Below are 27,914 nucleotides of genomic sequence, written 5' to 3' on the forward strand. Positions count from 1 at the left end.
AGATGAACCAATATGTATTTTAGAAGGATGCCCGTAGCTTCTGGGTGGAATCTAATTTGGAGGCAGGGATCCCAGTTTAAGAAGCTACTGAAATGATGCAGACATGAGTTAAAGAGGTCTAGACCCAGGGCACTGTTATCAAGGATTACAAGTAGGTTTGGATTCAAGAAACTTTTTTGAGTGAGACTCAGTGGGGATGCGTGACCAATACGAGGGGGTGGAGCCTGCTAGGGCTTGAGGCATGCCATAAATAGTGACAGCCAAACAATGATGAGTTCACTTTAGGGCAGTTGTTTCAGCCACTCTGGGACATTGACCGATAGACAGTTAAAAAATATGTCTGAGAACATATCTGAGAGAACCATGCTGCTTCTCTCCTAGGAGAGAATGTTGGAGCTAAGAATTACAATTTGGGAATAATCAACAGATTGGTAGACACAAAAGATATGGGAGTAGAAAATGTGTATACCATGAGAAGAAAAACGCCTAAAAGACAACCTAGTGATAATTCGACTTTTATTCCGTTTTTTTCACTGGTGTTATCATTTATTACCGTCACAAATGAACATTTTAGGAAGCAATTTACTTACTGGATGTTTGGGGCAGGAAGGACTTGCTTCTGTTCTCTAAGGATGGGCATGCTGACAACTGCAATACAGAATCACAAATCGGCAGGCTACAAGAGATGGGAGCCAGCCCTCAAGGATGCTTCCACCTCCAGATCTGACAGGAAAGAGCAGAACTGGAGATCCTGGCTCTAAAACTCCCCAAGTGTGCTTCTTTGCATTACTCATTCTGCATGCAACAGACGCTGTAAATATTTTGCCTTCTCTACTAGATAGTAAGCTTTTGGAGAACAGGAGATAATGCACAGGAAGCTCTTAGCATAGTGCCTGGCACACCCCTTTGATGGTGACTGTTACCAATTCAATTATTCTTTTGAATTCTTCGCAATTTTGTACACATCGGGCACAAACAAATTCATCCAAGAAGTTCAGGGCACCCTGACAGTCTTCCACAAAGCAATTTCCATTTCATTTTCTTTCTTTCTTTCTTTTTTTTTTTTTATATGCTGGAGTCAAGTAAAGACGACCTGGGTGGATGATTCTCTCCCACTTGGGAAACGTGTATCCTACCCATTCTCAAAATCTGCCCTAGCTTGACCTAGCTTGACCTAACCTTGAAGAAGAGTTTCTGGGTCAGCAGAGCTTGTAGGCAGGGGCCCACCTTCTCAAAATCTCTAAGGTAAGAAAGCCCGAGTAGCCTCGGTTAACACGATTGGGAGACCATACAAATACCTTACCTTCTCGACTCATCCGGCAGGTAGTCCGAGGGCCACTGCCTCCCGCCCTCCTGCCCGCCCTCGCGTTCTCCCATCCTCCTCGCCACCCTCCCCCCCACCACCTCCCACCCCCGCCTCCCCTGCGGCTGCAGTTCCCTCTAAGATGCCTGCTCTCTGCGAGTGCTGAGTTGCTGAGCGGCTTGTTCTCCATGTGACTTCAGTTTCCGTCAGTTCCTTCCGCAAGTGCTAAAATAATCTGATGCCCCAGAGAGAGGAGGCAGCTCAGCCCCGCGTTCGGCTGCTGTCGAGGAGGAGGCCGGAGTCCCGGGAGAGGATGCGCCCCGCGGAGCCGCCTGGGCCTGCGGGAGCCGTGAGTATTTCCTGCGGGGCGGGCTCCCCACCGGGAGGGCTCCCCACCGGGAGGGCGGCCGCGGCCCCTCCGGAGGCGGGAGGCTCGGACCAGGTTGGAAAGTAGGAGGTCAAGCGTCCGTGGCCCGCAGTGGGGGGCTGACAGGGAAGTTGTGGCTTGCTGCATCCAAGCTCCACCAGTTCTGTTTGGGTGCTGCGGCTCTGGGTGGAGGTGGAAATACCTTCTCTGGGAGACTTAGGGGTGGCATGGTGTAGTGGAAACAGCGAGGGCTTCGGAGTCAGACCCGGGTTTGATTCCTGGCTCTATGGGGAGAATTCCTGAGCCTCAGTGTCTTCATCTGCTAAATGGGAACAATAATGCTCCCTCCTGGGGCTGGGTGACTGGATGTAATGAGCCTCGGCTGTGAACACTGAGCCTGCCTTTCCTGCCCCACATTGTGGACTGAGAACCACGATTTCATAGATGAAGACCGGGAGACTGATGAATAACGACATACTTAAGGATATCTTCCACGTGCCACCCAGTTCGAGTTCAAGGTGTTGGGTGGGGATAGAGCTGTGAAGACAGGCAAAACCCTTTCCCCACCGAGAGTGTGTGTCCATGGGAGATTCCCACAGCCCAGAGACTTGACTCCAGGCCTCTCTGACCCTGGTGTCCAGTGCTCTTTTGTAGCCCTCAGGCCATCTCCAGGTGGCCTGGATTCTGAAAGGGTCAGCATATATCCCCCAGCCCTTAGGAACTGACAGAAGTTCGGAGCCACCAAGTGGGCTGCAGGCTGCCCTGAGAATCAGCTGCCAGTTCGCTGCACCCCTGAGGGGAGGTGACCACGTGACCAAGGGTGGCTGGGATTGCAGAAGGCTGAGGCAGGGTCCCAGGGAGGGAACCCCTGGATAGGGCTGGTTTGCTGCTGCTGCATCACTTCAGTCATGTCCGACTCTGTACGACCCCATAGAGTGGTGCAATTCCCAAGGGGGTTATTGGGGGTAAAGGGACTCCAGTGGAGGTTTCTTCCATGATGGGTACAACCTATTAGCAATCTGGATGGGAGAATCATCCAGTTCATAGAGTTGGCCTTGAACTGGGGCCTCCTGTGCCCCCTTCACCTACTGGCTGTACCGACTCTTTCTGTGGTTGTTGATGGTTTACTGGGTTATATAGCCCTGAGGCTTATTTATTTTCCTCACATACCACGTAGGTTTGTACATGTATGTCTGAGAGTTCCTAGAGGGGATTATAGAATCATGGGGTGGGGGACCTCAACTCTTGTGTTTAGATTCAACAAAACCCAAGACCTCTTTCACAAAGAAGGTGATTTTATCTAACGGGTGCCCTCATGGGAACTTCATGAAAACCCATGTGAACCTGATCCCATAGAGTCCTTAAACCCATCATCCAAAAGCAGAAGGCTCCTGGTAATTGTCTTTGGGCCTGTGTTAGGAATATGTTGACCTGTCTGTCTCTAGTCTTTGTGATTCTTTCAAAAAAGTGATGCCAGTACTGATTGTAATCTGTGTTCTGGCTGTAATGTGCATCCACATCACCAAGTGTGAGCTAGACTCTTGGATGGAACACTAGGCGTACCTCACATCGTGCTCAGATCCACACTGTAACCACATACATTAGGGCAGGGTGGGCTTGCACTCAAGGTTAAAAAACATTATCTTTCTTGGAAGAGGCTTATATGCTCAGGGATGCTCACTGATGGATCTGCACATTAGTGACAAATATTTTTCCTTGTTACACTCATTCGCCCTCCCGCATTCTTCTTCTCCTCAACCTCGTCATCAAATAAATATAATAAATGTCATATGTTTACTATGTGGGAGATTCTAGGCTAGGTTAGGTGATGATCTCGGAAAGCTCAGAGAGGTGAGAAGAGGGGAAAAGGACATGATTTTATCAAGCCTCATGAGCAAATGTCAGCTTGAGTTTAGGGGTTGTTTAGTTGCAATTGACAAAAATCCAACTGAGCTTGGTTTCAGCAAAAAAAAAAAAAAAAAGAGAGAGAGAGAGAGGATTTATTGTTTCCAATAATGAAAAAAAGTCTATGGGGAATAGCTTCAGGCATGGCTGGATCTGGGTGCTCAAACATTGCCAGGAATCCATCTATCTTCATTCCTCAGCTTTGCTTTCCTCTGTGTAGGCTTCATTATTAGGCAGATCCTAAAGTTGTTGGCAAAGATGGCTGCCTGAAGCTTTAAGCTTAATTCCTATCAGTTTGGCATCTGAAGTAGGAAGAGAACGCCTCTTTTCTAGTAGTACTAGCAGAAATCTTTGGATTGATTCTCTTGGGGTTGGCATCTGTGTTGTACCTTTTATAAACCAATCACTGTGGTCAAGGAATTAGGCAGCTCTGATGGGCCCAGCTTTGTTCATAGTCCTCACTTTGGAGCCTTGAGTTGAGGCCAGACCCAAAAGAACACAGATTTTTAAGAAAGGAAGGGGGTTGGTTGCACAACAATGTAAATGTACTTAACACTAAAAATTTATGCACTTAAAAATGGCTCAGGTGGTAAATTTTATGTTAGTGTATTTTACCACAAATAAAACATTTTTAAAAATAAAAGCAAGAAAGAAAACAAGAGGTGATTTCCTCAAAGGGGAATTGAGGAGCCGTTACCAGAACGAGAAATGAATGTGGGTAGACAAAACCAACTGGTTTCCAGAGTGAATGGAGTCAGGAGCTGAGACCAAACCACACATGTCTTCTCATTTTAATGTGTGAGTGATTTTAGACTGAGCAAAGGGCGTAAAGGAGGAAGTGGAACCTTAGAGTGCATCTCACCAGCAAGGTGGGCATGAAGACCAGGATTGGTACCAGTGATGGCTAAACATGGCCACAAAGCCCTCTGAAGACCCAGGGACTCCCCACCTCCCGCCTTAACCCACAAGGTCACTGTGGTCAGATGCTGTGCTCTATACCCCAGAACTTTCTGTTGTCCCTTCCAAGAAAGAAAAGAATAGGGAGGGGATTTTTCTTCACAAGGTAACCCTTGGGGCTCTGTTTTTCCACCCTGGCTCTCTCAAGCAGCACTTAAGTGTCTGAGGCAGCCCAGCACCCACAGTGCCCTGCAGGGGATCACCTTGGGTGCACATTACACTCTCCCACAACCTCATGTTGTTCTCTTTTAGCCAGGCTGGACACTGGCTGCTCTTGGTTGTCCCTGTTTCACTCTTTGTTTGGCCCGGCCACGATCCCTCAGGTCTCTTCTGCCTTTCCAGTGTCTCCCCTCAGTGGTCCCACCAAATGCCAAGGCTGAGCTCCCTCCCTCAGCCTGCAGGGTCAGGGAAAGTGAGTCTTTGCATTCCTGGCCCCGGGCCACCTCCTTCACCTTCTGACATGTTGATGGTCTCCCCATCACTGCTCAGCCTGACACCCTGAGTCTTCCTCATAGGGCTCTCTCTATGACCTTTCTCTTTTTCTAGGTTCTTGTTCCCTTCCTTGGGTCCCTGCTGCTGTTGCTAAGTCGCTTCAGTTGTGTTCAACTCTGTGTGATCCCATACACGGCAGCCCACCAAGCTCCTCTGTCCCTGGGACAAGAATACTGGAATGGGTTGCCATTTCCTTCTCCATCCTTGGGTCCCTAAACTGATCAAACTTTTGCTAATATTAGTGTCTTCTTATTTCCTTCTAAATCCTCAGTTTTTTCTAGGTTTTCTATAGCTCTTTTTGCAGAACTTCCAGAGGCTCTCATCTTTGTCATAGGTACACACCATGGCATTGACAAGGTACCTCATCCACAGAGAAGACCTTGACTACGTGAACACTCAAGAGTACTATTCAGAATATCAAACACCATAGGTATAGGCACTAACCAATTGGAATGGACATTGTCCTTAGAGGCAGGATCCTGGGATTTCCCCAACCCCAGGTCAGATGTTACCTCCTTTGTTGCTGGATAATGGGGGAAAGGGGGCTAGGAGTTCCAAGAGGGCAGCCAGGAATCTGGGGTGGGGGCTCATGGGATATCTGTTTACCAATAAATACTTACCTGTACAACCCAGCTGAACGTTCCCCCAATATATATTCTTCCCAAACAGGTGCACATCCAGCACCTCCTATCTGGGCCGGAACTCAGCTCTGATTTGGTTTTGTTTTTTGGCTGTGCCGAGCAGCTTGTGGGATCTCAGTTGCCCTACCAGGGATGGAACCTGTGTCCCCTACATTGGGAGCTCAGAGTCTTAACCACTGGGCTGCTAGGGAAGTACTCACCTCTAGTTTTGGCTTCACTGTCTACAAGCTATGAGACTTAAGCAATTCACTTTGGCCTTTTTGAATCTTGAGAGTGAAAGTCACTCAGTTGTGTCTGATTCTTTGCGACCCCCATGGACTATACAGTCTATGGAATTCTCCAGGCCAGAATACTGGACTGGGTAGCTGTTCCCTTCTCCAGAGGATCTTCCCAACCCAGGGATCAAACCCAGGTCTCCTGCATTGCAGGCGGATTCTTCACCAGCTGAGCCACCAGGGAAGCCCTTTTGAACCTTAGATGTATTGTTTGTAAAATGGGAATAATAAACAATGACTGTACTATAGATACTTGTGCACTAATGTTCACAGCAGCATTATTCACAATTGCCAAAAGGTAGAAACAACCCAAATGTCCACTGATGGATTAATGGTGGGAACAAAATGCGATCTGTGTATTATTCAGTCACAAAAAGGAATGACTTTCTGATGCAGGCTATAACATGAAGGGACCTTGAAACTATTACCCTAAATGAAATAATTCAGGCAGAAAAGGACAAACATTAATAATATATGATTCCACTTATATAAGGTACCTGGAATAGGCAAATGTATAGAGAAAGATTAGTGGTAATTATGGGCTGGGGAGAGGGAAGAAGGGGGAGCTATTGTTTGATGGGACAGAATTTTGCTTTGGGATAATAAAAAACCTCTGGAGAGGGATAATGGTGAGATTGCACAGCAGTGTAAATGCATTTAATTCTACTGAATGTACACTCAAAAAGGTTAAAATGGTGAATTGTGTGTATATTTTACCACAATAAAAATGGAGATGATAATTCCTACCGTGTAGAACTGTTTCAAGTATTCAGTTCAGTTCAGTTCAGTAGCTCAGTTGTGTCTGACTCTTTGTAACCCCATGGACTGCAGCACGCCAGGCCTCCCTGTCCATCACCAACTCCCGGAGTTCACTCAAACTCACTTCCATCGAGTCAGTGATGCCATCCAGCCATCTCATCCTCTGTCGTCCCCTGTTTCAAGTATTAAATGAGATCAAATATCTATAAGAAGCCTTTGCAACCTCAAGTGCTATTATTATTAACGAGTAACATTAAGTTATCCTGGAGTAGGAAATGACTACCCACTCCAGTACTCTTGCCTGGAAAATTCCACGGACAAAGGAGCCTGGCAGGCTGCAGTCTATGGGTCACAAAGAGTTGTACATGATTGAGCACGTACACATGCAACAAGTCATAATCCAATTGTTTTGCTTTATCCAAAAATTCCCTAAAATCATTATTTTTTTGATGAAAGGGTTAAAAAAATCACATTACTTTCATTCCTCTGGGAATTCAAATAAGTGTTAAGAGAGAAAAAGAAATAGCCTTAGAGCAGGAGGCCCACCTTGCTAGTATAATTTGGGGGATTTTGAAAAGGGTAAAACTATCTCCCATACTGTCCTGAAACTATACCATGAACATTTCATTATATAATATAATGAAAACTTATATGAATATCTATTAAACAGCAGTGCATTAAAGAGGATATCAGTCATTCACTGTTTAGGATGAGCTGCTTTCCTCCTAATTCTGGCTGAGAACACTGAGGCTGTGATTATCAAATCTTTTTTTTCTCTTACAAGACAGAAACTTTTTTTCCAAATAAAACAGCTGACTTTGCAATCTCAATTAAATTGAGATTAAAGTAATTAAATTGACCCAGAAGATTGAAAAAGTAGGAACGTTTTTTAAAGGTTAAATCACTTGTTTTGCATTCTGAAGTATTTAGGGGGAGGTGTGCTGATGACTGCAATCTATTTTGAAATGAATCAAAAAACAAGATGGCTTGCAGGATGGATAGAAGGATGGGTAGATGGATGGATGTATAATTAAAAACAAGCATGTGTGCTCAGCTGCTCAGTTGTGTCTGACTCTGTCAGGCTCCTCTGTCCATGGGATTTTCCAGGCAGAAATACTGGAGTGGGTTGTCATTTCCTCCTCCAGGGGAAAAGCAAGTATAATAAAATGTTAGTATTAGAATATAGGTGGTGGGTATACCAGTGATCCCTGTTAAAGTTTTTTCAACTTTGCCCTATGTTAAAATTTTTCATAATAAAAATTTGGAGAAATTACTATTAATATTTAATAACTACCCACATTCTTTTTCATAAATAGAAAAACCAAGTAATTTAAAACTTCCATAGGAGTTATAACTATCTATAATATAATATCATATTATTTGAATTATTGGATCATTATGCATCTGAACTGTTAGGATATGAGGAGGTGACACCTATGTCGGTCCCTGAAGAATGAATAGGAGTTCAGCAGTTGGAGAAGGCCTGAAAAAGGGCCTTTCCCACAGAGAAACAGTGTGTAAGTTGGTCAAGGATATTCCAAGGTGGCTGGGGCTTTTGGGATTGACACTGAGTTTTGCTGGACTCACAGACTAAATTTGAATTGCAGCTCTGACATTCTGTAGCTGTCCCAAACCCAAGAGAGCCTCAATTTACCAAGTCTAAAGTGAGGAAGAGAACATTTACTTGCTAGGATTTTCTGAAGATTATTTTATGTAGAGCACTTATTCTAAGGTGAGCACTCCATAAGCATTAGTTATTACAGCTAATAGCCTGGAAGGCGCTCTGGGAGCTTGAATACTATCCCTCTGAGCTGGTCAGTTATCAGGAATCCATATCATTTCATTCCTGAGGTGTGCTCTTTCTCAAGGGAACTAAGGTCAGTGGTTGAGTGGGAGTGATATATTTCCACTCTGAGCAGTAAGCCTCAGTTATCACCTGTAACCCCTTCCGTGCATAATCTCTCACAGACTCTGGGTGATGTCTCCCCTGAATGTCCCAAGGCCCATACCCTGCAGCTCACAGAGAAGGGAGACGGTGTTGCAGCCCCTCTGTGTTATTTAACACCAGCTCCCTGTTTGTAGAGGAACTCTGCCTTCCCTTTAACCTGACACTATCTTGTTAGTGAAGTCCACAACATTTCCTTATTGACAAAGCCTTGTCACACACACACATTCTCTCATTCAGTCTTGACAAAACCCTGTGAGGTCAGCAAGGCAGCTATTATTGTCAACCAGAGCCACCACAAGAGTGAGGTGATCAGAGAGAACAAACCTGTGATACTGAACGGAAGTGACAAGTTTGAAACAAATACATTATTGGTTAGATGCCTATCAGAGAGAGAGTGTGGGTCTCTCTGCACAAAGGTGATACCACCAGCCGTGTGACAGCAAGGTACTACCACCCCAATAGGAGCAGATTTGCAATTTTTAAGCCTGTGGCCAGATGCAGCCTGTGGCTATGGGACGGGATGGAGCACACTGACTTCTCTTGGTTCCAAAGGCTGACCCTGACCACACGGGGAAGCTGGTTGACTCATTTGTAGCCCCGAGGAGATGGAAGTCCACAGAGTAGCACTCTCCACACCCTGGCTGCCTGGAATTGCCATAGGAAGAGCCCAAAGGAAGAAGAGCCTCTGTGGCCTCCAGGCTCCCTCCAGGTGGAGGGAGCCCTTCCCAGATGAAGATTCTTCTCACAGGATCCTCTGTGGAGGCTGGCTGACCAGATGTGCTAGGCTCCGAGTAGGAGAAAGAGATCTGAATTTTAAACCAGCGCTTGGAAGCTACTGCTGTGTGTTCCCTGTGGCACCTTGTCCATATCATTTCATCTTTCTGGTCTGAGTGTTCTCACCTCCTGCACACTGGTGGGTAGTCCCTTCAGAAAGCTACAGTTCTCCTCAAAAGTGTGGTCAGTGACTAAATTCAAATGATGCAACTCCTCACTTATTTGTCCAGGCTCAGAGTGGGATCCAGGTCCCAGAAGCAAGTGCAAAGGGGCTCCAGTAGTACAACCAGCTGCTCACAAAACAGGGAGCTGCCCCTCATTGTGTTTAAGCCTAGGCAGGTGGACAGCTTCCTGGGAATGAGGATACTTAAGGATGACAAAAAGTATTTTTTTAACTTTTTATAAAAGTTGTCTTAATACAGTAATAGCCTTGCAGCACAGCCATTCCCATTTTACTGGAAGAATATTGAGGCCAAGAAATTGAGTGATGTACCCAAGATGAGAGCCAGGCTTTGAACCTGTTCCATCTGTCCCCTAATGTTAACCGTAAGTTTATTTTCTGTTAACAAATTCATTAGTAAGAGAGGAAGCCAGAGAAACAAATCATGAGGTCTGAATAACACATCTCAATTCTAAAGGCTCTTTTGCTCCAATCCTCAATTTGCATGTTCTTTTTTAACAAGTCAATATTCTTTGCAAAATATGGGAATGAATTAATTTGATCAAAGATACAACTGGGCCTTTACTTTTATAACTATTCTGCATTTTCTTTTACATGTAATTCCAACATCGAAATTTAAAAATCTTTGGATGTAAAGGTCCACATTTTGGATATTTCTCCAAAGAAGACAGAAATGGTCAGTAAACACATGACAAATGCTCAACATTATTCGTCATCAGGGAAATGCAAATCAAGGCAACAAAGTGATACACTTCACATGCTAGGATGTCTATAATAAAAATGACAGAAAATGACCAGTGTTGGTGAGAATGAGGAGAAATTGGAACATTAGTAATGTTGCAGACATCATGCTCTTTACTTCTAAATAATTCGTTATATATTTTCTAAGAACAAGGATAGACTTACACAACCAGAGGACAATGATCAAAATTTGGTCAGTTGACATTGTTGTGTAGTCGCTTAGTTGCGTCCAACTCTTGTGCAACCCCAGGTGCACGGCCAGAGTCCTCTGTCCATGGGATTTCCTAGGCAAAAGTACTGTGGGTTGCCATTTCCTTTCTCCAGGGGATCTTCCTGACCCAGAGATTGAACCCACGTCTCCTGCATTGGCGGGTGGATTCTTTACTGCTGAGCCACAGGGGAAGCCCAGTAAATTAACATTGATATAATTCTATATTTCAAATGTTGTCTGTATTCAAATTTTACCAAGTACCCCAGTAAAGCCTTTAAAGTATTTCGATCATTTGGTTAAGGAGGCATTTGCCAGTTTTCCACTATAAAGCTGTTACTTTTGCATTAACAAGTAATGAAATAAGAAGATACTTTAAGACTATATTAATATCTTGTTTCCCAACAAAATTTCACGTTTAGTTTTATCATCCCTTGTGATTCTTGCCTGTAGGATGCACTTTGAAAAATACATTCCTGCATTCAGATTTCAGTCACTTGACTGTGCTTTTTTGAAATATTACATTGTTTTGTTTAAGCTTACCAAAGAGCACAAGTCCTGTTTTATTTAGGTTCTTTTCATTGCCATGATGCAATATGTGGGCCAGCCTATGCAGGTGGTGATGGTGGTGAAGTACTACCATGGAACACCATGGAGCTCAGAAATGAACCCAGCAGTTTCCAAGAAACACCAGGAACCAGAGAGGCAGCCTTGAGCCCTTCTCGCCACCCTCTCTCCCAGCCTGTGCAGTTCATCCTCTTGCCATTCTTCCCAGCGTCTTCTCTGCTCTCTGCTCCCCATTGACTGTCTCATTCTGTTCTGTCCTGTTCTGTTTTTTCTGTGCCTTGTCATCTAGCTTCTAACTGCTTCCTCATGGCAAATCCCTCAAGATTCAATTCCACCTTCTCTCTCTGTGCCTCTTGGCTCCAATTTCACTGCCAATTACCTAATTCTCTCCCTTGTCTCTGCACTGAGATCACTCATGGGTGCCGGCCGCATGTAAGGATTGACCTCCGTGGGTCAGGTACTTCCTGTCAGCTTGGTGGAGGTACAGATAGTGATGAGCTCACAAGCTTCTTCTGAGGACTGCCCCTCCAGAGGGACTGTGGTTGTGGTGGACAGAGCTATGTACCTGGACAGTGGAAGTTACAGTAGTACATCAATCACGTCTCTTGAACCACAGTCAGACCACGTGATCTAAAACCTCTACCCCTTTCAGGTATGAGAGAGAGGTGCTGTCTGGAAGCTCTGATTCAAATGTCAAAGTGTTAGAATTTTCAGGATATTTTAAAGGTTTATGTGTAATGCATTTTAAGCTTAAATGTTTCCTGAGTACCTTTCTGAGAAGAACTTTTGAAAAAAGGTACATTCCTGGAAGTTTGGGGACAAAAGATTACCGTTATCACACTCCCTTTAGGAACTCCCACCTTTATTTCATTTTCCTCTTAAAAAAAAAAAAAGTTTGAAACATATGAAATTTACAGGAAAGTTGAAAGTATAATGCTAAATTTGCTAGTTGGTAGTAATTTGCTTTAATTCTCTCTGTTGAGCCGTTTGAAGGAAGGTTATATAAATTGTAGAAATTGTGAAATTTCACCCCCAAATATTACAGCACGCATTTCCTAAGAATAAGACATTTTTGTACATAACCACAGGATCCTTATCGTACCTAAGAAAGATAGCAACAGTCTGGTAATATCATCTGTACATAATACTATCTAAAAAGACATCATTTAGTACACATGTAAATTTCCCCAATTGTCTCAAAATGTTCTTTTAGAGATTTTTTTAAAATCCGAAATCCACTCAAGTTACATGCATTAGATTTGACTGTATTATGTTTCTTAGTCACTTGTAATCAGACTTCTTCCCTCCCCTGTCTTTCTTTGTTTTTTAAAACTGACTTTTTTTAAAGAGTCGAAGCCAGTTGTCTTGTGAGACATCTTACAGTCTGTATCTTTCTAACTTTCATTTTGACTGGGCTCAGGGCAAACAATTTTTGGCAAGGGTACTACTGAGGTGGGACTTTGTTTCCGAAGGCAGGACACCTGGAGACTCAGGATGCAGGTGGTCTCATAGGCGAGATGCTAAATATGACCATGTGGAGACAGTTGAGTTTTTTTTTTTTTTTTTTTTTTGCTGAAACTCAGAGACTAGAGCTGCTTGCCTGAGGCATTCAAATACTTTTTGGTAGTAGGAATTATTTGAAGTGGTCACAGACTGGGGTTTCTGTTCTTCATTATCTATTCTCTGTGGTCTGTGACCAGCTGCCCTTCCCTTTCTCCCAGGATCCCAAGTGGGATTTGCTCTTTTATTTTTAAACAAAGGCGAACTCCCTTCCTATGGAGTCCTCTCCCTAGTGCCTGTGACTTTTGTGTTCTGGGATGTCACTGTCATACGTTTACACCCCACACTTGTGCCAACTCTGCTTCTAGAGATTCTGCTCCTCATCCCCCACCCCCAACCAGTCTATAAATACTTGCTTCTAACACCAAGTACCTCTGAGAGTTCTCCACTTTCACCTACAAGCCTCTTTCTTGAAAGCCTTTTTTAGCTTATCTGATTATTTTGCAGAGAAAATTCTCAATTACGTGCTAATGTATTGATAACACTCTTAGCACTTGCTAATAGTGCCCTTAGCAAAGAGGTTGCAGTCCCAGCTCTGGTGGCAGCTGCTAATAGTAGTAGCAGCAGCTGGAGAGGGTGGGAAGGTGAGGGAGTGAGGAGGTGATGTTCAGGGTGCCTCTGAATACTAGAAATCCAGCATCCTTTGTGAAAATGAAGCAGAAAACACCAACAAAGCAAACCCAAAGCTCGGGTCAGAATTACTCCCTATGTGTGTGTGTGTGTTAGTTGCTCAGTCCTGTCTGATTCTTTGTGACCCCATGGACTGTAGCCCACCAGGGTCCTCTGTCCATGGGATTCTCCAGGCGAGAATATTGGAGTGGGTAGCCATTCCCTTCTCCAGGGGATCTTTCCAGCCCAGGGACTGAACCTGTGTCTTCTGCATTGGCAGGCGGATTCTTTGCTGTTTGAGCCACCAGGGAAGCCCAGAGTTATTCCTCAGTATTCCCAAACTTTGAGTATGAGGAGCCCTTTGTATGCACAAAAATACCTATAGATCAGCCCTTACCTGATGGCTGTGTTTTACTATCTGCTGATTAAGACATTACATAGCAACAGAAAGCTAGTTGGAATCAATAACCCTTAAAAGACCTTGTATTTTATTAATACAGGAAAACCTACGTCCGTTTGAAGAAAAAAATAGTGTACATTTGTGTTTGTCAGCTGTTTAGTCGCTAAGTTATGTCTGACTCTTTGCAACCCTATGGGCTATAGCCCACCAGGTTCCTTTGTCCATGGGATTTCCAGCATGAATACTGGAGTGGGTTGCCATTTCCTTCTCCAGTGTTTGTCAGAGGACCTGACAAAAACAGGGACACTGCTGCCATCCTGTATTTTGCTTCTTTTGATGATAGAGATGGAAATTTCAGGACTTCAAGAAGCAGAGACCAATCAAAAGGCTTCACTTATCATTTCTTCCCTGTCCTTTACAAAAGAAAGTGTTACCCAGGTCTCCTGGACAGGAGCCACTCCTTGGCCTGTATGTGACAGTCTTCTTCCATCCAAGCAATCCTGAACCCAGTACTGATGTAGTCATGACGATGGATAAGGAAGCACTGCACAGCCACTCCTGGCAGGATCAGGATGCTCCTTCCAAAAGGAGTAAATGTTCCCATCCCTTCCCCTCGTTCCACCCAACCCGCGGGGCCATCCAGTCAGTCTCCTTTCACCTCACTTGGCTCAATGAAGCAGAAGCTTCTCCCTATTGTTTTGTAGAAACAGAAAAAACAAACAAGCATAATTTCTAAAACAGGAGTTTTTGCAGCCGATACACATTCTTCCTCCTCACTGTTAGTGTCCTCCTGTTTCAGAATATAGTCTTGGTGCATGTTGTTTTATGAAATAAATTTATTTTCACCACTTATTTATGATGACCAGATCTGGAAAGAGAAAAACCAGACAGAAAGCCAATTGGCTTTCTGTCTAAAAAAAGGAATATTCTTTATAGACAAGGGATGAATGTGGGATTGAATCACAGGTTTTTTTGATATCTGATTAGAAAACATAGTATCAAGATGAATGGTTATATAAGGGATGCCACTAAGCATTTGAGGTCCTGATATTTCAAGGACTTCTTAAAGAGGAACCAGGAAGGACATTTTGTGAGGACACAAACAGAGTAGATAGAAGATAGAGAAAAAATGTAAATACAACACTAAGAGGGCCTCACACACGACATGGGATTTATAATCTTAATATTTCCAAGTCAGACGTGTTACAGACAGTATAGAATCTTGTCTCCTGCCCACATCTAGGTCAATGGCATCTTGTTCCTTCAAAACTTTCCACTAATAAGAAATTCACAGTCTCTGACTTTAGTAATATCCATGATAACTATGACAAGATAAAAGATAATAGAGAGATTATAGAAATCATTAGCTGAATAAATGAATATAGGACTTATTTGTTGTTGTTCAGTCGCTCAGTCATGTCTGACTCTTTGTGACCCCATGGACTGCAGCACACCGGGCTTCCCTGTCCTTCACCATCTCCCGGAGCTTGGTCAAACTCATGTCCATTGAGTCAGTCATGCCATCTAACCATCTCATCCTCTGTCATCCCCTTCTCCTGCCTTCAATCTTTCCCAGCATCAGAGTCGTTGCCAATGAATCAGATGTTTCCAATGTATCAGGTGGCCAAAGTATTGGAGCTTCAGCATCAGTCCTTCTAATGACTATTCAGGGTTGATTTCTTTTAGGATTGACTGGTTTAATCTCCTTGCAGTCCAAGGGGCTCTCAAGAGTCTTCTCCAACACCACAGTTCAAAAGCATCAATTCTTCGGCACTCAGCTTTCTTTATGGTCCAACTCTCACATCCATACATGACTACTGGAAAAACCATAGCTTTGTCTAGACAGAGCTTTGTTGACAAAGTAATGTCTCTGCTTTTTAATATGCTGCCTAGGTTGGTCATAGCTTTTCTTCCAAGGAGCAAGCGTCTTTTAATTTCATGGCTACAGTCACTGTCTACAGTGATTTTGGAGCCCAAGAAAATAAAGTCTGTCACCGTTTCCATTGTTTTGCCATCTATTTGCCGTGAAGTGATGGAACTGGATGCCATGATCTTTGTTTTTTGAATGTTGAGTTTAAGCCAGCTTTTTCACTCTCTTTCACCTTCATCAAGTGGCTCTTTAGTTCCTCTTCACTTTCTGCCATAAAGGTGGTGTCATCTGCATATCTGAGGTTATTGTTATTTCTCCTGGCAATCTTCATGTGTGTTTAGTTGCTCAGTCATGTCCAACTCTGTGACCCCATGGACTGCAGCCCACCAGGCTCCTCTGTCCATAGGGATTCTCCAGGCAAGAATACTGGAATGGGTTGCCATGCCCTCCTCCAGGGGGTATTCCCAACCCAGGGATTGAACCCACCCTGCAGGCAGATTCTTTACTGACTGAGCCACTACTATATTAAAAAAAAAATGGATTTAGCATTTTCTGCTTCCACACTTGGAAAAAACTCTTCAACTTCATTATCTGGTTTAACAAAAAGAGGTGCAAGTAGATTCTGTTAATGCCATCTGCTTCTCATGTCAGGATCTCAGGTCTTATATTGTATACTTGCCCAGTGGTCACCCAGACCAGGAGGAAACACGGTACTTATCAGGCTCTACTTGGAACATGGGTTGATTTGCAGTTCTTTTGTATTACTCTATGGCTCCCACTGTGGTTCAAGCCCATGAAATAGGCACCCTTGATCCAAGCCCCTTTAATATAATGAAGGGAGGTTCCAGGTTACTTCATTTAAATTATTAACATCATACGTCATGTGTACTCTCCATCATAATTGTTCTTCGTTCACTTCTTTTTTCTCCACCAAAAATGTATCTAAGATGAGTAACATTTGATTTAAAAATGGATGTATTTTTCAGAAGTTATCAGACAGATAGGAATAAAGTGGGAGGGTTATTTTTTTTAAAAGCATGCTTACACATAGACACTCTCATCCATTTGGAGATGCTGTTAAGCGGTCCTCACTTAAGTGTGGGAGGAGGGAGGCAGTCCTGTGCACACAGAAGAAGGTTCATGGGATTTTCCCATGAAGATTTGGCATTCCAATTGTTAATCTTGTATCCTTCACTGTGCCTTGGGCTTTCCAGGTAGCTCAGTGGTAAAGAATCCGGAATGCAATTTTGATCCCTGAGTAGGGACAATCCCCAACAGTAGGAAATGGCAACTGCTCCAGTATTCTTGCCTGGGAAATCTCATAGACAGAGGAGTCTGACTGTAGCTCATGGGGTCGCAAGGAGTCGGACACAATTGAGTACACACAATTCACTGTGCCATGGCTCTAAGGAAGGCTTCTGCAGCTACATGCTCCAGGAAGAGTGTTTTTCACCTCCCTCTCCTCAATAAATGATTATTATTTTGAAAGCCTTTTATTGCTTTTCAGAGTCATTGCATACCTTTTTGTTTAGTATTGTTCCAAGCTCATGCTCACTTACATCACTGTATTAGCCAGGCTCCAACCAGAAAACAGAAACACACAGATTATTTAAAAACAGAGGAAATTTAATGCAGGAAATTGGGTACACATGATGGAAGAGGCTGAGACACCAACTAGAGAACAGACAGTTAGTCCAGAGATTAGCAACCTCAGGAAGCTGCCACCTTCCTAGGTAGGGGGAGGATAGAGGAAGGAAGTTACCAGAGCCTGGAAGTCACCAGAAAAAGCTTAAGAACTTCTTAGTCCCAGGCAGAGAGGGCGGGAGAGAAATACCATGGATTTTCTTTTCCTTCTACCTTCTAACTAACCTCCCAGTAACCAGGCCAGCTGGAGACCAGCTGACATCCAGAGCCCTCAGAAGTCAGCCCCCAGCGAACCAGAGCTGAGTTGGGGAGGGTAAACCATGGCTTCAAGGACAAATAGCTCTCATCTGTTACTAGGATTAGCCTTTTTTGTTTCTGTTCAAATACATTTGTTCTGGAATTTATTAATGCAGAATTTGTAATCCAACCTTCTCACATAACTTTTACAATTTTAGTTGATATAATGATTTATTCATTCTTCCAACCAAATTATTCATTCTTTCCCCTTTTTCTGTAGCTATTAAATTACCTTGGAGATTACACATAGGAGTTATAGCTACTCAACCAGCCCATAGGTGTTAAGAACTCAAAAATAATAATTATGTTATTAAGTACCTTCATAGTTGAAGTACTTTCATATATACTATTTGATTCTCATAAAAATTCTGAGTAGTTATTATTATCTCTGTGTTATAGAAGGATCAGCTGAGTTTCGGAGACTTCATATGAATGGCTCAGGGACGAATAACAAATACTGGAACCAGAATTCAAACCCTGATCTGTCTGGTTCCAAATCCTGTAATCTTCCTGTGCTGCCTCATGAAAGATAGAGTGCCCAGAGGGTACAGCAAGAGGCTTTCTGGGCTGGTTGGCTGAGTTTAGGAGAAAATATGCTTTAAATTTGCAAAGGTTTTCTTGTTGATCCAGAAATTAAAGTTACAGTCTGGGCATAACTGACATCAGGCCTATTTGGCATTCCAGTCTGCAGAGTTACACTCCTGTACTCTTGCCCTGAATACATCTGAACTTGATATCAGTATACAGGGTTGACAGTTCTAGAAGGTCACAGCAGCATGTACCATCCCAAGCCTGACAGAGAGGGTGAGGGATGAAGGAAGGAAGTCCATGGTTCCCACCTCCCTCTCCTCAATAAAATAGAGGATACAGTGAAATTTGAGTGTCAGTGATTTTTTTTTTTTTTTTTTAGTATAAGTGTGTCCCAAATATTGCACGGGACATATTTACGCTAAAAAGTTGTTTGGGGAATTCCCTGGCAGCCCAGTGGTTAGGATTTAGCACTTTTCACTGTCAAGGCCTAGGTTCGATCCCTGGGTCAAGGAACTAAGATCCCACAAGCCATGCAGCACAGCCAAAAAAAAAAAAAAACGAAAGAAAAGAAACATTAAAGCTGGCAAATTTTTAAAACAGTTTTTTGTTGTGTGTCTGATATTCAAATGGCATCTTGTAATTTGCTAAGTTTGGCAACCTTCTCTCAAGGTAGGCAGTGATCCCACCTTGTGTGCCTGTGTGTGTGAGGATTGGAAGTTTACTGAGGAGAGCAGCCCATATGGCTCTGTTTTTGCCATCTGTGCCCTGCATATGCCATAAGGTAATAATTCCTGCACAAGTGCAGAAGCGGAAGGTGAGCCTGGGAAGGGGATTCCCAGTGTCTGGCAAATACGGATAAATTCTGAATTGGAGGTTCCCTCTGTGGTAAGGGGAGCTGGCCCGACCTGAAGCGAAGGTTAAAGCTGACTTACCTGGTTTCACTTAGCTTTTCTGTCCGTCTGTTTTCACTGGTGAGTATTCAAATCTGACCAGAATGTTAAAATTAGCTGTAGAGATGTATAAACTTATTCGAAGAAAGGGAAAGAGGAAGGGGCCCGAGATGGCTAGATGTGTCAGGCAGAAAGGTCTGTGGGTCCCATGGAATAGGGGAGGAGATTCATGGTAGCACTGGAACTGCTGGTCCAGGAGACTCAAGAACAGATCCTGTGGGCCTTCCTGGGTAGATGTCAAGGAAAGGATGGGGCAGGTGAAATGCTGGGGGCCAGGGAATTACCTCTGATTCTGAGGAATGCAGAGCTGGGAGGGGATGCCACCCGGCTGTAAACTCTCCCAACAAGAGGACAGTCAACTCAACAGCACCTCCTGGGTAAGAAATTACCTGGAACTCAGGGAGGGGAGTCTGCAGGCTACTTCCAGCCTGGCAACTAAGTTGATCTTGAATAACCTATTACTGTCTTTGGCCTTTTCATCTTTGGCCCTGTAAAAATGCAATGGTGGGGGGTACATTACATTTCCATTAAAGTTTCTCTTTGTTTCTAAATTCTATTCAGTTCAGTTCAGTTCATTTCAGTCGCTCAGTCGTGTCCGACTCTTTGTGACCCCATGAACCGAAGCATGCCAGGCCTCCCTGTCCATCACCAACTCCCAGAGTTTACCCAAACTCATGCCCATTGAGTCAGTGATGCCATCCAACCATCTCATCCTCTGTCATTCCCTTCTCCTCCTACCTTCAATCTTTCCTAACGTCAGGGTCTTTTCAAATGAGTCAACTCTTCACGTCAGGTGGCCAAAATATTGGAGTTTCAGCTTCAACATCAGTCCTTCCAATGAACACCCAGGACTGATTTCCTTTAGGATGGACTGCTTGGATCTCCTTGCAGTCCAAGGAACTCTCAAGAGTCTTGTCCAACACCACAGTTCAAAAGCATCAATTCTTCTGCGCTCAGCTTTCTTTATAGTCCAACTCTCACATCCATACCTGACCACTGGAAAAACCATAGCCTTGGCTAGACTGACCTTTGTTGACAAAGTAATGTCTTTGCTTTTTAATATGCTGTCTAGGTTGGTCATAACTTTCCTTCCAAGAGTAAGCGTCTTTTAATTTCATGGCTGCAATCACCATCTGCAGTGATTTTTGGAGCCCCCCAAAATAAAATCAGCCATGTTTCCACTGTTTCCCCATCTATTTGCCATGAAGTGATGGGACCGGATGCCATGATCTTAGTTTTCTGAATGTTGAGCTTTAAGCCAACTTTTTCACTCTCCTCTTTCACTTTCATCAAGAGGCTCTTTAGTTCTTCACTTTCTGCCATAAGGGTGGTGTCATCTGCATATCTAAATTCTATTGGTATATGTATAATTTTATGCCTCCTCATGACTTCTCTTGTGTGCTCACTGGCTGGGTAAGAGAGCCAGTAACCACACTTTATCATAGTCCTTGTTATATTTGAAGATTGCTTTTTTTCATTTTTCCCTCAGGCGTTTCCCTTATGGAGGCAAAATACCAAAATCCTGTTTTCAAAGGTCTGTATTCAAATGAGTTAATCAATGAGATCTACTCTTTCTAAAAGCCTCATGTCAACACAACAATTAGTAACTCTATGAGACCACAGGATACAGTTAATATTTCAATCCCAGTTCACTATTCTTTCATTCACTTATTCAGCAAGTATTTATTGAGTTCAGGCGATGCATCAGGCAGATCTGAGCTTTGAGAGGAACATTTCAACAGAACTACAAGACATGGCAAACTCTAGGTGACCTGAGACCTGGTTCCTCAAAACATTTGCTTCTCTCTTCTGTTTCTGGACTCTTGAGAGTTTCAGGTTCAGCCACCTGCCCACCAAATGGTAGAGGCAAAATGAAAATGAGTTCTTGTTGAGAGTTGCAGTGAAAGGTTAAATGTGCTGGCTAACTTGAGGTATTTGAATAATCTGTGGGTTTCCACCTCCCCATAGCTGTGGGCCTCCGAGAGCGGACACAGTGGGAACTGGCTTCTTCTACAAGGAGGGCACAGCAGCCCTCTGGGATGTCCTTCTCTTACCAGCTCCTTCCTTGCCCTCTGTCCACAGTGCTGCACTTGAGATGGAGCTACTGCCCCTCTGGCTCTGCCTGGGTTTTCACTTTCTGACAGTGGAATGGAGGCACCGAAGTGGAATGGTCACAGCAGCTTCGCAAGGGGGCTGTGAGTTGGTGAGTTTTCCTGGGTACTCCAAGTTGTCTGTTGCTCCTGTCCTGACAAGGTTGGGTCCAGTCCGAAAGCTGATGGATTGTCAATCAAGGAGGGGACGGGATGAATGAGTCTGAATCACTCTGTACCTTCTTACCACGATGCCATGTGCAAGTTTTTCTTTAATAAAAGGTAAATATGATGCCTGGGAAAGGCCCTGCCCCACCTTTCTCATACCTACTGAGGACAGGTGATCTCAGAGGCACACCAAGGGCAGCCACCTGAAACTTTAAAAACACCTTGTTAGGAATCTGGATGATGGAGCTTCACTAATGGTATCAGAGTCTCTGGGTGGGGCATATTAAATTTGGAGAAGCCCTACCTCAGAGCCTGTGTGTGAGCCAGTAGCGAATTCTTAACCAGCTGTACTGAAGAGCGTGCTGCCCACGCTGCCCTGCACAGCAACATCCCCACCACGCTCAGGCTTAAGACAGTCCGGCAAGAGATACCTGAGCTTCTGTGGTTCACCCTTTCCTGGGCTTTCAGCCTATATATGGAAGCAGACTTGAATCCTAACAACTGAGCACACTTTAGAAAGTTTCTCCTTTGCCTATAACTCAGTGGTGTCAAAAGTCTGCTTGAGAAACATACAGTTAATGAATATTCCTTGAGCCAGGGGCCTGGTGGGCTGCGGTCTATGGGGTTGCAAAGAGTCGGACACGACTATGCAACTAACACACACACACACACACACACGTTATGTACTAGGCACTGGGAAGATAAATTGGATTCCAGGATTAATGTGTGCCTGCATGCTAAATTGCTTTAGTTGTGTCCAACTCTTTGCAACACTATGGACCGTGGTTCTCCAGGCTCCTCTGTCCGTAGGATTCTCTAGGCTAGAATACTGGAGTGGGTTGTCATGTCCTCCTCCAGGGAATCTTCCCAACCCAGGGATGGAACCTGCATCTCTTATGTTTCCTGCATTAGCAGGCAAGTTCTTTTACCGCTAGCGCCACCTGGGAAGTCATCAGGGTTAATACATTCAAAAATGTGTTCTTCAAGCTGATGAATCTTAAAAACCCAGCTGGTCATGATTCTTAACCACTTTTAGTAACCTCTAACCACTACGCTGAAAGAGACTTCAGTAGAGGGTAGGGGTTATGAGCCAGACCAGGTTTAAACCTGGGCTTCCCAGGTGGCTCTCGCGCTAAAAGAACTTGCCTGCCAATGCAGGAGATGTAAGAGACGTGGGTTCGATCCCCGAGTCTGGAAGATCGCCTGGAGGAGGACATGGCAACCCACTCCAGTATTCTTGCCTGGAGAAGCCCATAGACACAGAAACCTGGCAGGCTATAGTCCATAGGGTTGCAAAGAGTCAGACACGACTGAAGCGACTTGGCACGCATGCACGCAGAAGGTAGGGGTTATGAGTCAGAACAGGTTTAAACCCTAGCCCTACCACTTACTAGCTGGTGACATTGAGCCAATCTGTGCTTCAGTTTCCTCATCTGTAAGACATGTAGGTAATAATAGTACCAACCAGTAATACCATAACACTGGACTTCAGTGATGACTAAATGAGTTAGTGTATGTAAAGCACTCAGAACTGTGCCTCGTATGTGCTAAGTGCTATGTGTTTTATCTGCTGTTGTTGTTGTTAGTCTCTGCTATACAGACTTTCTTTATTCTCTTACAGAGGCAATGAAAGGTCAACATCACAATAGCAAATTCAGGAGTTACCAGGCATAGAAGGAGGGAATAAAGCAGGAGACTCCCTCCCTGACCCCCTGCAGCCTGGTAGGGACTCAGTTACCAGTGAGATCAAAGAGTGGATTTCCTATGCTCTTTTGAATTGAAGGTTGAGGGTTTGAAAGTGCAGGCACCCTCCAAAGCCCCTCTTTGCAATAGCTATGTGACATTATCGTGAAGTTGACCTAGAAAGCTTTCTTGGGCTCTGATGGCCATGTGGTCTTTTTGCAACACGTCAGTGGGGCTGCAGGAATTGCAGAGACGGGTCCCCCACAACTGTAGCAACTCTGGTGAAACAGGGTCTCAGAGCTTGAGGAAAGCCCCTAATCACTGTATTCTTTAGTCCCCACAGGGGGAAAAACCAACACTTACTCAAATAAAGAAATACATCTTGATTTTGCATGGGGAGATTCAATTTTGCAAAGATGTCTGTTTCCTCCCAGATTACTCTGTAATTATAATGCAGTCCCAATCAAAACTCCGGAAACTTTTTGGGCTGTGAGATATAGAAGGAACTAGACAAATTCATCCTAATGTTCATTTGGAAATTACAAATAAATGCTCAACAACCGGAGGTTAATTAATTAGAGCGTGCTAAGTGCTGCGATTCATGGGGTCGCAAAGAGTTGGACACAACTGAACGACTGAACTGAATAATCGGTCTAGCTAACATTTATTAAGCATTTATATGGCAGGTTCTGTGTTAAGTGCTTTACATTGACAATCACACTGAATCCTCAAAACAAACCTATGAGAAAATTACAAGTATAATTTCCGTTTTACAGGTGATGTAATGAAGGTCTTAACTGGTTAGGTACCAGCCTAAGGTCACATGTTTGATAAAAAGCAGAATCAGTGGGCTGATCCTAGAGATCTGGCTCTCAACTTCTGTGCTCTTCATGCAATGAAGTAACATACAGTTGCCAAAAAGAATGTGATCAAATTTATTTTTATTGCCAAGGCAATATGTCTATCACATTTTATTAATGGGGGCAGGGGAAGTTAATTACTGAATAGTTTTTAGAATGCAGTCTCATTAAAATTTTTTTTAATTTATTTTTTAAATTGAAGTATAGCTGATTTACAATGTTGTATTAGTTTTAGGTGTATAGCAAAATGATTCAGATATATATATATATATATATATATTCTTTTTCAGATTCTTTTCTCTTGTAGGTTATTACAAAATATTGAGTACAGTAAGTCCTTGTTGCTTATTTTGCATACAGCAGTGTGTTTATGTTAATCCAAAACTTTTAATTTATCTGTCCCTACACCTTTCCTTGATAACCGTAAGTTTGTTTTCTATGTCTGTGGGTCTATTTCTATTTTGTATATAAGTTCATTTGTATCCTTTTCTTTTTTAAAGACTCCACATATAAGCAATATCATGTGATATTTGTCTTTCTCTTTCTGACTTACTTCACTTAGTATAATAATATCTAGGTCCATCTATGTTGCAAAAAAAAAAAATGGTTTTTTTAAGTTAGATAATATCTTTGGAAGGAGTTCAGAGGAGATGTAACAGAAGGATAACGGCATTTCTTTGAAGGAGAGACTGAGGTTACTGAATAATTTTGTACATTTATATAGTGTATCCATTTTTAATTATGAGAAGGTTTATTTTGATAATCAGATAAAGAACTTGGGGCTCCAAGAGGTTAATTCCTTGCCCAGAGTCCAAAGCTAGTAAGTAGCACAGCCAAGATTCAGACTTCAGTCTGTCATCTCTTCAAAGTGCTGCTTTTTCCTCTCTCTCAGATTCTTCTCCCCTGGGATTGGGTCCACAATTGTAGACAATCACAAACCTTGTCCTACTGACCAGTCTATGGAAAGGAATGCCACTGCGCTCAGGAAAAGCACTGAATCTGGCAGTGAGAGCACTGGGCTCCAGTATCAGCACTGCCGTTGGCTCTTCACTTGTCCTCTCCAGAACCCCCTTTACTTCAGGGGATTCAGGGTGATGAGCTCTCAAGTCCTCCTGAGCTGTAATATTTATCAGCTAGGAGTGTAGAGGAGCCTCCTGGGCAAAATTTCTTTGGGTGAAATCAGGGTGCCACAGCACTGCTAGTTCTTGAGCAGCGTCCCTGTTAAACACACAGATCTTAAGATCATAGCATTAACAATGCAATAGACACTGCATTAATAGCTCCACTGAGTGCCAGGCACTGTGTAACCTCTTGCCCAATCTCACTACAGTCCTCTGAAGTAGGTACTGTGGTTTAGTCACTAAGTCATGTCCTATTCTTGCGACCCCATGGACTGTAGCCCACCAGGCTCCACTGTCCATGGGATTTTCCAGACAAGAATACTGGAGTGGGTTGTCATCTCCATCTCCAGGGAATCTTCCCGACCCAGGGATCAAACCCTGGTCTCCTGCATTGCAGTTAGATTCTTTACCAACAGAGCTAAATAACTTTATCTCCATTTTCCCAAAGACATACCAGATTTAGGCTAAATTACTTGCTCAAGGTCACATAGGGAACAAAGGGCAGAGGAGGGATTCAAACTCAGGTAGAGACCTGATCCTTGGTCCCTTTCTGCAGTTAAAACCAAACTGTAAGAGCAAATGTCAGCACTCCGCACTTGAGGACAGGAGCTCCAATCTTCCTAAACACTGTGTGTTCTGAGTGAGACCTGGAGCATTAAGTAAGCAGTCAGATGAGTGAACTCTATTTCTGTACGTACGCCCCGACCTCAGAGGCCCCCTGCCCCGCTGACCAGTGTGTTTCTGGACCTAGCTGGATGGAGTGGCTGACTGTCGAGGGCGGAACCTAGCTTCAGTGCCCAGCGATCTCCCGCCCTCCTCCCGGACGCTCCTCCTGGATGCCAACCCTCTCAGGACCCTGGGGAACAACTCGCTGCAGCGTTACCCTTTCCTGGAGAGCCTCAGTCTGCACGACTGCTACCTGGAGCGCATCGGCCACGTCGCCTTTCAGGAGCAGGGCCGCCTGCGCAGCCTGGCGCTGCCTGACAACGCCCTCTCCGAGAGCTACAAGGAGACGGCAGCCGCCCTCCACGGCCTGCGCGGTCTGCGCATGCTGGACTTGTCAGGGAACTCCCTGACGGAAGACATGGCGGCTCTCATGCTCCAGAACCTGTCTTCACTGGAGTCCGTGTCCCTGGCGAGGAACATCATCATGAGGCTCGATGAGTCCGTCTTTGAGGGCCTGGGCCACCTCAGGGAGCTGGATTTGCAGAGAAACTACATCTTTGAGATTGAGGGTGGTGCGTTTGATGGCCTGACACAACTGAGACACCTCAACCTGGCCTATAACAACCTCCCATGCCTTGTGGATTTCAGCCTCACCCAGCTGCGGTCCCTCAATGTCAGCTACAACGTCCTGGAGTGGTTCCTAGCGTCTGGGGGAGAGGCCGCCTTTGAACTGGAGACCCTGGACCTCTCTCACAATCAGCTGCTGTTCTTCCCCCTCCTGCCCCAGTGCAGCAAGCTGCACACGCTGCTGCTGCGGGACAACAACATGGGCTTCTACAGGGACCTGTACAACACCTCCTCACCACAGGAGATGGTGGCCCAGTTCCTCCTGGTGGATGGCAACGTGACCAACATCACCACCGTCAACCTCTGGGAGGAGTTCGCGTCCAGCGACCTCTCCAGTCTCCGCTTCCTGGATATGAGCCAGAACCAGTTCCAGTACCTGCCAGATGGCTTCCTTAAAAAAATGCCTTCCCTTTCCCACTTGAACCTCAAGCAGAACTGCCTGGTGACGCTCCACATCCGGGAGCATGAACCGCCAGGGGCGCTTGTGGAGTTGGACCTGAGTCAGAACCAGCTTTCAGAGCTGCACTTGGCTCCCGGGCTCCCTGGCTGCCTGAGGAGCCTCCAGTCCTTCAACCTGAGCTCCAACCAGCTCCTGGGTGTCCCCGCTGGCCTTTTTGCCAATGCCAGGAACCTCGCTACAGTTGACATGAGCCATAATCAGATCTCACTTTGTCCCCTGCCTGCAAGCTTGGACCCCGGGGGCACCCCTGGCTGTGTGGATTTCAGAAATGTGGCATCTTTGCAGAGCCTGTCCCTGGAGGACTGTGGGCTGGAGGCACTACAAGACTGCTCGTTTCAGGGCACCGCTCTCACCCACTTAGACCTGTCTGGAAACTGGGGGGTTCTGAATGGAAGCATTGCCCCTCTCTGGGATGTTGCCCCCACATTACAGGTCCTGTCTCTCAGGAACGTGGGCCTCACTTCCAGCTTCACAGAGTTGGACTTCTCTGCGTTTGAGAATCTGAGGAGCTTGGACCTGTCAGGAAATGCCTTGACCAGTTTCCCAAGGTTCGGGGGCAGCCTGGCCCTGCAGACCCTGGATCTCCGCAGAAACTTGCTCACGGCCCTTCCTCAGAGGGCGGTGTCTGAGCAGCTCGCAGGAAGCCTGCGGACCATCTACCTCAGTCAGAATCCATATGACTGCTGTGGGGTGGAGGACTGGGGGGCCCTGCAGCGCCTGCACATTGTTGCCGACTTGGCCATGGTCACTTGCAACCTCTCCTCCAAGGTCATTCGCCTGACGGAGCTGCCCGCAGGCGTTCCTCAGGTTTGTAAGTGGGAGCGGGTGGACATGGGCCTGCTGTACCTCGTGCTTATCCTTCCCAGCTGCCTCACCCTGCTGGTGGCCTGCACCATCACCTTCCTCACGTTCAGGAAGCCTCTGCTGCAGGTCATCAAGAGCCGCTGCCACTGGTCCTCCATATACTGACCCCGACTATGTTCTAACGTGCCCACATTAGAACTTTGGTCTGTGCATGTAAGGACACCTTCTCTGCTGAGTTTCAAGATCTGATGCAGAAGACAAATCTGATGAACTGAGGTTTAAATTAAAGTTTAAAATGTTTCCATCCCTTAGTTGTCCCAGGTTCTTCCTCCTTCACTGTGGTATATCCTCAACCATCTTGGTAAAATATTTATTAAGTGATATTCTGTGAAAATAAAAAAAATGTGTCTTATAAATATTTTTAAAATCAAATTCACCTTGTGTTTTTTTTTTCCT

The 27,914-nt window shown here is 44.7% G+C and overlaps 1 protein-coding gene across 3 annotated transcripts; it reads left to right on the top strand.

The window, feature by feature from the left end:
- The first annotated feature begins 1,469 nt into the window (after positions 1 to 1,469).
- NRROS (negative regulator of reactive oxygen species) lies at positions 1,470 to 27,890 on the top strand. Of its 3 annotated transcripts, none has more exons than XM_019957379.2 (3): positions 1,470 to 1,652; positions 21,062 to 21,182; positions 25,653 to 27,890. In XM_019957379.2, the coding sequence occupies exons 2-3, from the start codon at positions 21,075 to 21,077 to the stop codon at positions 27,621 to 27,623; spliced, it is 2,079 nt and encodes a 692-aa protein (XP_019812938.2). In that variant the 5' UTR covers positions 1,470 to 1,652; positions 21,062 to 21,074; the 3' UTR covers positions 27,624 to 27,890. The 3 variants fall into 3 exon arrangements, with proteins under 3 accessions (XP_019812938.2, XP_070645336.1, XP_070645340.1); XM_070789235.1 differs by lacking the exon at positions 1,470 to 1,652 and adding an exon at positions 25,458 to 25,560; XM_070789239.1 differs by lacking the exons at positions 1,470 to 1,652; positions 21,062 to 21,182 and adding an exon at positions 21,195 to 21,351.
- The last annotated feature ends 24 nt before the right edge of the window (positions 27,891 to 27,914 follow it).

The sequence above is a fragment of the Bos indicus genome, chromosome 1, assembly GCF_029378745.1.
Source record: "Bos indicus isolate NIAB-ARS_2022 breed Sahiwal x Tharparkar chromosome 1, NIAB-ARS_B.indTharparkar_mat_pri_1.0, whole genome shotgun sequence".
Lineage (NCBI taxonomy): Eukaryota > Metazoa > Chordata > Mammalia > Artiodactyla > Bovidae > Bos > Bos indicus.